The following is an 11274-nucleotide window of genomic DNA, read 5'->3' as shown; positions in this document are numbered from 1 at the left end:
TTTTTTTTTTTTTTTTTTTTTTTTTTTTTTACATTTTAGAGTGAGATGACATACTAGTACTAGCAAAACATTGTGAATTTTCCAAAGGGTTATTTCTCCTTGTAAATTAATGTGAGAATTCCAAGACAATTTGGGTGGTCAATAAACTGTTCTTTTGATATGGTTGTAACTTTTTTTTTTTTTTTCTGAGACAAGTCTTACACTGTTACCTACACTGGAGTGCAGTGGTGTGACCATAATCCCTCACCACAGCCTCAACCTCCTGGGCTCAAGCGATCCTCCTGTCTCACCCTCCTTAATAGCTGGGACCACAGGAACATGCCACCATGCCTGGCTAATTTTTTCGATTTTTAGTAGAGATAAGGACTCCTGTGTTGCCCAGGCTGGTCTTGAATCCCTGAGTTCAAGAGATCTCCCACCTTGGTTTCCCAAAGTGTTGAGATTACAGGCATGAACCACACACTCAGCCACAGCTGTAATTTACATTGCTCAAGAGCAACAGGATTACTCAGCAACTATGCCACGCAGCTGTGGATGAAATGCAGGCACAAATCCCAAATGGGCATCCACATTAAGGTCAAGAGTAACTTTATGAAATCACATATCTAAAATGACAAGAAGAGCCTCAGGTCTTCTTTGGTTGCCTCTTTCACAGACTCCTGTGATATCAGAAGCACAGCCACTTTGCAGCTCTCCCAAACACGCACATCTAAATGCAGGTCCCTGTTAGATCGTTGCCACCACCCTCTGGTTATAGAGTTTTATTCCCATACTGGTGCACTCAGGGCAGAGCAGCAGAACGATTGTGTTCTTCCTTTATCTATTTCATAAGGGAGAAGGAAACCAGCATACCTTAATGGAAAGTAAAGGGAGGCACTGAAACACGTCTTCACCTGACACAGCATAACCACATTCATCACATGTAGAAGTGGGGTTTTCACTAGGCTTTTTAAGTTTAGTGAAAACCAAATGCATATTTATTCTGTACTCAGCAGCATATTGCCAGTAATCACATTTCCTCGCGCCATGCACAGTCCAATGCAGAGGCTCTTTCGGTCAAGGAGGTTTGTGTGGATTCAGTCTGAGAGGGCGATGACTCTGTAGAGGCCACAGGGACTATACTCTATGCTCTCCCTTAGCTTCTGTTGATTCTTCGAGAATGATAGTGGTCTTTGTCCTTTCTGCCTTTTTTAAGCGGATTGTTGTCCTTTGGGATGGGGCATAAATAATATGCAAAACATTTAAAACTCCACTGTTCCTTTCTAAATATCAAAATATAATAAGTAACTCTTTCTATTGACATTTCTCCTTCCTGTCAGGCTGAGGGTACTTGGGAACACACAATATCCCCAACATGTTTGAAAAAAAGAGAAGAAAAACCCTCAAGACATCAGTCTATCATTTCTATTCAATTTAATATATGGAAAATCATGTATTTCATTTTCCATTCAACTCAGTATTTAAATTATTGGTTTCTTCCTGACAAACCCACCCGCTCATTTCCATAATGTCTATAAGTACTACTCTTTCCGAAATGGATAATGCATGAGCAATCCCCCGGGAAGGTTCCAACTGTACAGCAAGGTGACCTCACTAAAACAAATTATAATCATAATCTATTCTCTGTATTTCATCTAATCCTTCTGGGGACAATATGCCAGCCTTCAATATTTTTCCCAGAAATAGATGACAATAAGTTTCAACATGACTGCTATTATAACTGTTTCTAAAGATCTACCATCTCATGGGCTTCAAGACAGACCGGCCCCCCACCCCCATTTTTAAACAATTGAAACTACAGAACGGAAAAGGAATACTATAATTTTAAACAATAAAATGTTGTGCATAATCCCAGTACTGTACTTCCATTTCACCCTGTTGGCAGAAAAGAGATAAAGTACCAAAACATATAAAAACAGGTTTGATACGTACACACAAAAATAATGCCTACTTGCTGGGTATGGTGACTCAAGCCTGTAATCCCAGCACTTTGGGAAGCCAAGGCAGGCAGATCACGAGGTCAGGAGATCGAGACCATCCTGGCTAACACGGTGAAACCCCGTCTCTACTAAAAACACAAAAAAAATTAGCCAGGCATGGTGGCGGGTGCCTGCAGTCCCAGCTACTTGGGAGGCTGAGACAGGAGAATGGCATGAACCCAGGAAGGAGAGCTTGCAGTGAGCTGAGATCGTGCCACTGCACTCCAGCCTGGGTGACAGAGCAAGACTCAGTCTCAAAACAAAAGCAAAAAACAAAACCAATGCCTAGTTGATACACAAATGAAAAATTGTGTTAATTAATTTCCTATTATTTGTTCTGAAAAAATATCATTGCAAACTGGAATTCTGACATCTCCTTGTAAAGGCTGGTTTTAGATTCCCTGTGGGATAAAGAGACTGTGCTTTAAATATGTAATGTAAGTCTCTAAAATTGGGAGATTATATGTAACAAAGGGATGAGTTATATACAGTTTTAAAAACTGGCTATATTGAAATTTGAACTTTATTTATAAAATGGGCCATGTAATAATGAGAGGCATTTTCACCTGATGATAAAAGTCACACATTAAAACTACTAAAAGCTTGCATTGATATAGTACTGTGAAAGTGAGTAAAAGGTTTCCTTTTTCTTTTTTCATATTACTCCATAACTAAAGCCAGGATTATTCAGCAGTCTTCCATATTTCCTACTCATTGCTCTGTAATCTCTCTGTAGAAATAATAGTGGTTAAGATAAGGTGCAATAACTATTTGCTAATAGGTCAAATAAAAATGAGTCATATTTTATGATAGAAACTTACTACTTTTCTCACCAAGGGAAAATGCTAGTTGCTCTGTCATTCTAATTTTATGCTAAATTCATTTAATATGGACGTAATTTGAGCTGATTTATTGGTTGCAAAAAATGTTACTGCTTCAGTTATCCCTAGCTCAGATTTCTTTTATGTATTACTTCAATCCTACTTAATTATTATCAAAAACTATATAATTTTTTCAAAGTTGTCATTATTTTAAAGAATATGTAAAGAATAAGTAAAGTCAAATTACTTTTTCAAAGTCTAAATATTAAACTATATGACATGGACAATATTCAGCCAGGTATGACCTACAAAATTGGCAATTTCCTATGGTTCAATCTAATAAAACATTCCATGACTCTCATACCACTGAAACTATAACTACAGCTGCCCAGCGAAAGCACTGCCTGCCTATCGAAGCTGTGGAATGAAAGGTTTGGGGCACTATGGAAGAGCAAAGGCTATTCCCATCGATGATAGATTTCTTGGAGCAAGAAACAATGGGAACAATATTACACTTTAAAAAGGGAAGGGGAGTAATACACTGAGAGTAACTCAGTATGCCTCAGTAATATACTGAGAGTAACTCAGTATGTCAAAGACAACAAGTACAGGGTGGAATTAACATAAGCAGGTAAACCATAAATACAAGGGCTATGTGACCATATTAAAATATCAGCCCATGATCCACAAGAATTAGTCACACAAACCTGTGTTCAAAAATGTGCACTCAATCAAAGTGGGGCTCCTAAACAATGTGTTGCCCTGGGTTAAGGAAACAGAGTGATAGGAAGAGATGAAAACAAATGTGTTAATAAGGATCTGTTGTCTAATTTTGACACTTTCACGTATAGCTTTCCAATGCCAGAGTGAAACTCCTAAATAGCACTAGATCTCTTTGTGGGTACCATGTACACTTCAGTGGGAGGGAGCTGTTGTAAGGGGTGATTGGAAGGTATTTAAAGATGCTTGATTCCCTTGGGGGAAAGTCCTAGAGGGAATTAATCTGACAGATGTCCCCTTGCAAGCTGACCACTGCATCAACATCATCAGAATGATGTTTTAGAATATTCTAATTTAGAATTCTTAATGAATTAGGGCTATGTGGTCCAGCTGGAAAACAAACTCCAGCTGAGGCAGCTAACATGTATGGAATTGGGACTCTATTCTTCCAGTAGATTGCCCAGAATACTGCAGTAACTAAAAAAAAAAAAAAAAAAAAAAAAAAAAAAAAAAAAAGAAAAAAAAAAAAAAAGAGTGAGAGAGAGAGAAAAAAGAAGTTAGTCTTTGGGGAATAGCAGTGTGATGCTCCTGGAGCACCCTCTGGAGGCCAGAAAAAGGTGACACCGGGCACAGGAAGAATGAAGAGAATTGTGATCATCTCTGCCTTGTGCAGAGGCAGAACTCCACAGAGCTCACTTGACTTGGACTGAAAAATGCACTTCATCAGTCATAATCAGGGCAACATAAGAAAGTGCATATTGAATTTCTAGTTTAAAAATGCAAAAGAAATCGAATGTGTTAACGATATTCTCAAATAATTTTATTTCCGAATTTAAAAAATTAACATATTTTCTGCCTACATTCTGAATTCTTCTGGGAATCTACTGCAGAGGCTTTAAAAAATATTTAGAAGAAAGAGATGAGAGCATGGAATATTTTCCTTAATAAAATGTACTTTTGTAAACAGGGTTATATACAGTGAATTATGAGTGAATTGTTGAAAAGTAGCCAGCTTTATGCTTACTAAAACTAAATATAAATTAAGTTGTCCATTTCTTCTTTTTTCCTAACACCTCACTTTTTCTAAAGCAACAAACACTGACATCTATTGGTATTTTGGTAGCTCGCTATTTTTAAATCTATTAAAACATATGCAAGGACGTACACAAGTGCAGTCATGCACAAAATTAGGAGGAATCCAAAACATTCGTTCCTTTAAGAAAACTTCATTTTATGTACCTTAGTGGCATAGTTTTTATCTGGGTAAAATAAATCCATTTTCAAGCTAATACCATCTGATTTAATTTTTTGTTTTTTCTATTTGTCAAGAGGGGGAGCTCCAGGGCTAACTAAACTACCAGAAGTTCATTCATTTGCATCTCTGAGCAAATAAAATTACTCACTCAAAATACTGGCACTTGGTTTGTTTTCATCTATCACAACAGAACATGATAAACGATCAGGACTGTTCAAATCGAATTTAACTTGTTACTTTGAGAATGCTAACAGAATGTTGATTTGGTAAGAATCTATCACACTTTCAGAACTTTAAACACTATAGCCATTCTAGAAAGGCTGAGGAGGAAATAAAAAGCTAGAAACGTGGATTTAATATATTCCTTATTTTGTTTATATTTAGAAACACCTGCACTCAATTCTATGAACATTGCTGGCAATATACTGTTATGCTTGAAAAAAGATAGTGAGGGGAATGTTGGTGAACACTTTTGTTTTTCAATTGCTGCAATTTATATGAGTCCCAAAAGAGAAGATTATGTATTCTATACAATAAAGTGGGGTTTAAGCATCAACTCTTAAGTGTTGCCAGAAAAAAGAGTCATGTTTCAAAATCTTCTCATAGCTTGAAACCTCAACATTTTTCTGCCAGAGATAAAATTATGTTGCACCTCACTCTACTTTCAATATTTAGATTGAGTTCAGTACTGTTTTCATAATATATATATGCAGTTATGGAATTTGACACTCTTATCCACTTTTCTCTAGTTTTACAGGTAGTACATATTAATATTTATACCCAGTGTAATCTGAGGTCAGCTTGGGATATTTTTTACCATAAAAGGTAAATTTTGGAAAGTATGTCAAATATCTTTGCAAAGACACAGATAATTCACTTTTTAAGTAGTTTTATAAAGACATCTAATATTACTGGGCACTTATTACACGTTGGTTGATGTTCAGAGTGCTTTTCATGGATTATTTCCTTTAAGCTTCATGAAACCCTCATGATAATAATAATACTATTATTATCCCCATATTACAGAAAAGGGAAATTTAGGCACAGAAAGATTAAGTAACCTTCCCATGACTACATATTTAAGAACAGCCTAATTAGGATTTAAACCCAGGCAATCTGGCTGAAGAGCTAAAGACTAGGCCATCTGGCATCTTGCTGCCTAATAGCGAGGAATTTTCTTATTTTCGAAAGGACAGATGACAAAATACACAATATACATCTGTTTTACTGCCAGGAACATGGTAAGAATTCAATAAACAGCAGTTCCCTCATTTATAAACATAAAAGTGTCCAGCACAGTGCCTGGCACGTAGTAGGTATTCAGTGTTCACGTTTGTCTAATATTTTTTGGTTTTATATATATATTTTTTCTCCTTTTTCATTAGTGTTATCTGACCATTTCATGGGTATGAGAAGTATTCATGTTTGAGAATATAACTTTCTTCCACTCTTACTGCTATTTTAATGCTGCAAAATAAGTCCTATTTCATTCTGTGAATAATCTTTAATGTTTTTAATAATTACATAGGCTAGGTGGTTACAAGTAACCAGCTTGAAACAGATCACTGGACATTCCTCTTGTTCTGTAAACACAGGCTGCCCTGTTAGGGTCACGGCACTTTATACCCAAGAATGTTTACAAGCACTTCGGCCTGCAGAGCCACTTAGTGAGGGAAACAGGTGGGTGATGTCATTGGGGAAACTCACAGCCTGCTTCTACCCATTTGGGATACTAGGTTTCTCAATGTTTCCATCACCTATACTCACAAATTCCCCTCCTACCAGGAGTGAAGGGAGACAGGATAGTTCTAGAATCCGGCTAGGCATGATAGCGAATTTTTTCCAGGTTATTTAAGAGGAGAAAATTAAAAAGATAGAATTCCGTGCAGAGGTGCAGAGTAAGAACATGTCAACAAATAGAGAATCATAAAAGAAGCTTAGAGTCAAATACCAATTGGCCAAAAATTCAAAACAACAACAACAACAACAAAAAAAACGGCCAAGTGCAGTGGCTCATGTCTGTAATCCCAGCACTTTGGGAGGCCGAGGCGGGTAGATCACGAGGTCAGGAGATCGACACCATCCTAGCCAACAGGGTGAAACCCTGTCTCTACTAAAAATACAAAAATTAGCCGGGCATGGTGGCGCACACCTGTAGTCCCAGCTATTCAAGAGTTTGAGGCAGGGGAATCACTTGAACCCGGGAGGCAGAGGTTACAGTGAGCCAAGATCACACCACTCCACTCCAGCCTGGTGACGGAGTGAGACTATGTCAAAAAAAAAAAAAAAAAAAAAAGCTCTGATTTTGTAATTCAGGCTTCAAGAGAAAAAGTCTGTTGAGCTGAATCAGTGTGAAGAGAATGGATATGGGAGGTCCAGCATCAAGGAGGCCCAGGCTGCTACAGGGCCCTTGGTACACGAATCAGTGAAACAGTACCCAAGACCATTCTTAGTTTCCTTATTCTGAGCAAAGAAAAGGAATCAATGACTCCAAGGGCTTGGGACCTATTAGAGCTATTATTATGGAATAAATAATCCTGCTGAACATCTGCAGCCCCAATAGTGTGCAATTCAACATTTAGTTAATTGTACAAAAATGCGGATGCTCTGAAATAGCCATGTATGTATCACATATCAGTCACTCATGCCATATGAAAGTTAAAGAAGCCTTTTCCCCCTGAAAATTTCCTTCCAACAGATGTGTTTATGCCTATGTGTATAATATAGCACACAGCGGGGCTGAGTGGCTGAGAGCCCACCCCATTATCTCTCCCCTGACTGTCATGAGGCAATGTTAAAACAGCCAAAGAGAGGCTTGGCTATTACATACATATCATCAAGGACAGACAGTTGCAGTGGCTGTTTTAAGAAGCGGGTGAAACGTGGAACTGACAGACACTAAGATGGGAGCAATACAAGAGACACTTGTCCTCATAAGTCCTAATTTGGGCTAGCGTGGCAAGTGTGAATACTAGAGTTATGGCATCTAGAGGTCGTTCCTTTGAGGATGCCTGAAACCTAGAGTGTGGGTTTTTCTCACAAACCATTATGGTCATCAGGTATGAATTCTCCTAAGACAAGGAAAACTACACTGGCACTTACCATTGTAAGGAAAATGACAACGAAGGAAAGAAACACTGATTCTGAAGCATTGTTTGTAATGCCATGTGCTTCTATATAAAGCTGGTTTCAAGTTGTTGACCATTCTTTTTGAATCTAATAAAGAATACATATTCTTATCTGGTTTAAAAGCACAAGATGCTTTGAAGGGGTAAAAGTCCCTCCCCAAAAGATTATAATCTGGTGGAAAACAGACAAATATACTAAAAACTAACCTACAGCCAAAGTCACTCCAATTTTTCAGGGAAGACAGTTAAGCAAATGTCACTTAAAGATACTGACTTAGCTGGTTTAGAGGGAATCACTGCTGTGCCTCTGGAAAGCAAATTAGAGCCACCAAGGAAGCTCTGGTGCTCTGTGTCAAGAGACAGCATAGCTAATCACAAGACAGCTGCCTACCTAGTAGATAAGATCTGGTGGGCACAGAAATGCCTGCCTCCTAAATCCCTCCCCCACTGAACTTGTCAAGTTTCTGTGTTATGGTGCTGCTGCTAGGAGCCCCTGACAAAATGCATACCTATTACTTGTAAAGGATGCTACTTCAGACCACTGGCCCCTCCTTAATTCATTAGACCATCTACAGAGGACCACAGAAACTTCTGAAGGCAATGAGCAGGGAGACAGGAGAAGAACACAACCGCAAACAGTGATAAGAGCCCGCAAAATAACTCTTTACAACGATTTGAGCTAGGTCTGAAATCTCTGTAATTTAGTATGATGACCTTAGAAAGGACAGTACACAAAGTCACACAGGGAGGTAACTAATCCAGCTCCCCAATTTCATATCTTGTTAAATAAAATGCTATGGTCTCTCCCCAAAATATACGGTAAAAATAAGCAAAAATTCAATACACCCTCATGAGGGGCAATGATCAGTAATTGAAGTGAATACGATCAGCAGTATCTTATTAAAGAAGCAAGCACAAGAATGGCCAGTGGTGAAACAATTACTCCCTGTTCAATTTCTGTTTGCTCAAAACTCTGCTGAAGGTTTCTGCCAATAACCCAGGTTCTGAAATCCTATCAGTGATACCGGTAAGAGGACCAAGCAAATGTAGTTTTCTTCCAGCAAGGGACAAATACTTCTACAGCATTACCGTAGCCACAGTATTATCAAGTACTATTGAATTAATTCTTCAGAAGTACTTCATGAAATGTGCGTTGGGAGCATGCTCAAAGCGACTTAAGGCATCCAGATCAATTAATAATTGGGAATTGCAGAGGCAAAAAATAAATAAATTCTCTCCCATCTCCTTCCTCCCCTCTTTTATCAGCTACCAATCACTCATAAACAAGTATTTATTCGACATGCCCCTTTTGTCCAAGGTAATGTCTAAAGCATCAGCGCTTCCTAGGGACATCTAAGGTAAAGCTTTCATCCATGCTCGTGTTCTGATGATGAAATACAAGATTTGTTTCCACAAAGCTTCAATTGCCAACTGGGTTCAAAAATTCAGATAAACGGTTGCTTTCTGACACCTCTTGGGAAAGTAAATGAACCGTATTTAACACAGAGGTCTTGAAAAATAGAACTGTTAAGCCAAAAGTTTGTAGAACTTGTTTGGCGCAGAGCTGATTCCTGGCACTGGACTAGATTTCCTCTGCTTCGCTGACTTTTAGGAATCCCTGCGCTGCTCTGAGTCTCCACAGCGCAGGACTGAATCAAGCCGAACCAGCGCGCACTCTACATCGCTTGCCCTCTGCCCCAAAACGCCGAAGCTAATTTCCCACGCGGCCCCTTCCTCGACCACCCACTTCTGCGCTGCGAGGCACACCGAGGGGACGGGCTGTCCCTCCAGGAGGCCCGTTCCAGCGTTTCCCGCTAGAGGGCACACGGCCCCCGTGAAAAGCGCTTCTGGCGCGGGGCACGCGCGCACGCAGCCTCGACTCCTATACCCCAGGTCTCACTCCCGGGCTGGGCTCCCCCGCTAAGGCGCTGGGGAGGGGACGTGCCAAGGAGCGCAGAGCTCCCGGAACCCTGGGAGGGTGCGGCTGGGACCGCTGTCCCTTGCCCTGCGCTCTGGGCGTTGGCGCCCGGTAGGACTCGGCGCCCAGGTGAGCGGCGGCCCAGAGGAGGGGAAGCACCGCGCGACTCCACGGGCGCTCAGGGCACAGGGCGAAGCGGACGGGTAAAGTAGAGGGGAGGGAGAGGCCACCGCATCCGAGGAGGAGGAGGAGTAAGAGGAGGATCGCGGGGCCCGGGCCGCGCTGCGCACCCACCTGGGCTCTGACTGCCCGCCGCGGACTCGGGCTTCTTGCCGGAGCCTCGCTCCTTCTTCTTGCCCTTCCCTTTGCCTCTGCCTTCTTTGCGCTCGGACATCTCGCCGGAGACGGAACGCTCTACGCGGACGGCTCTCGGCGCAGGCGAGTTTGGTCCAAGGGCTCGGATTGGGTTTGGGAAAAGTTTGTCCCTCCAGGGGGAGAGCGTGAACAGCCGGGCTGAGGCGCTCGCGCTGCGCGGGGGCGTCTCCCGTCGCCTGCAGAGAGCGCGGCGCGGACGCTGCGGGCGGTCCCGGCCACCTGGAATGGGCGCTCGCCCTGGCTCTCGGGGCTGCTCCTGTCGCCCAGGGAAATCGTCGCTGGGTCCCGCCGCTGGCAGCTAGCGTCCTGGCCTCTGCCCAGCGCCCTCGCAGCCCGATCGGGGAGAGGCTGTCACCGTCCCGCTCGCGCTCCCATCGTCCGGGCAGCAGCCGCCGCTCAGCTCTTGGCCTCCGCGCGAGCCCGGAGTTCCAACAAGTTTCGGGGAACTCCTCGCCGGCTCTTTTTCAATTGACCCGCAGCCACCCACCTCCCGCCCGCAGGTTGGAGGCAGGCGCCTCCTTCGCACCCTCCCCTGGCCTCGCCCCCTCCCTCTTCCCCACCACACCCCCACCCCGAGGCGCGGACACGCCACCGGGAGGAGCCTGGGCTCGGCGCTCCCGGGCGCAGCCCCTTTTCCTCGCGCGCGGGCAGGGCAGGGGGCGGCGGCGCGGCTGCCAGGAACCCCCGACAGGGGTCGCTGGACGCTGCGCGGAGACCAAGGCAAGCGCCCCGGAGACCCGGGAACCCAGGCGGAGACCCGACACTCTCGTTGCCCGCTCCTCTCCGCAGCCAGGCAGTACTTGGGAGGGCTGCTCAGTCCCCTTCCACGCGGAGAAAAACGACGCAAAGTTTGCAACTCCCACACCTGTACCCCAAGCGGAGGCTCCGTGGTCAGGAACCCTGGGAGGGGTGCGGGGTAACTTTGGTGGCTTTTCCAGAAGAGTTCGGGATTCATTCCTTAACTCAAGTGCAAAAGCCCTGTCGCACGTAGGCGAAAATAAACTCTAGGTGGAAGGGAGTTGAAGGTAAGATAATTCCCTCCAGGTGCACAGGAAAGGCTAAGCGAACCTTAAAAATG

At 42.9% G+C, this 11274-nt stretch overlaps 1 protein-coding gene across 5 annotated transcripts in view; it reads right to left on the bottom strand.

Annotated features, from left to right (window-relative positions):
- The window catches only part of NRG1 (neuregulin 1), a 222628-nt gene extending 211892 nt beyond the window's left edge, over positions 1-10736 (bottom strand). For 3 of the 5 annotated variants that reach the window (XM_017857348.1, XM_017857310.1, XM_017857353.1), the window contains exon 1: positions 10116-10734. In XM_017857348.1, the coding sequence (XP_017712837.1) occupies positions 10116-10215 (100 nt within the window). In that variant the 5' untranslated portion in view covers positions 10216-10734. Of the gene's footprint in view, positions 1-10115 lie in introns of all 5 variants that reach the window. The other 2 variants (XM_017857320.1, XM_017857327.1) reach the window with 1 other exon arrangement.
- Between the last annotated feature and the right edge of the window lie 538 nt (positions 10737-11274).

Source organism: Rhinopithecus bieti, unplaced genomic scaffold (genome assembly GCF_001698545.2).
Source record: "Rhinopithecus bieti isolate Rb0 unplaced genomic scaffold, ASM169854v2 scaffold_2077, whole genome shotgun sequence".
Lineage (NCBI taxonomy): Eukaryota > Metazoa > Chordata > Mammalia > Primates > Cercopithecidae > Rhinopithecus > Rhinopithecus bieti.
Note: the sequence above shows the minus strand (reverse complement) of the source record. Positions and strands in the feature narration are given on the sequence as shown.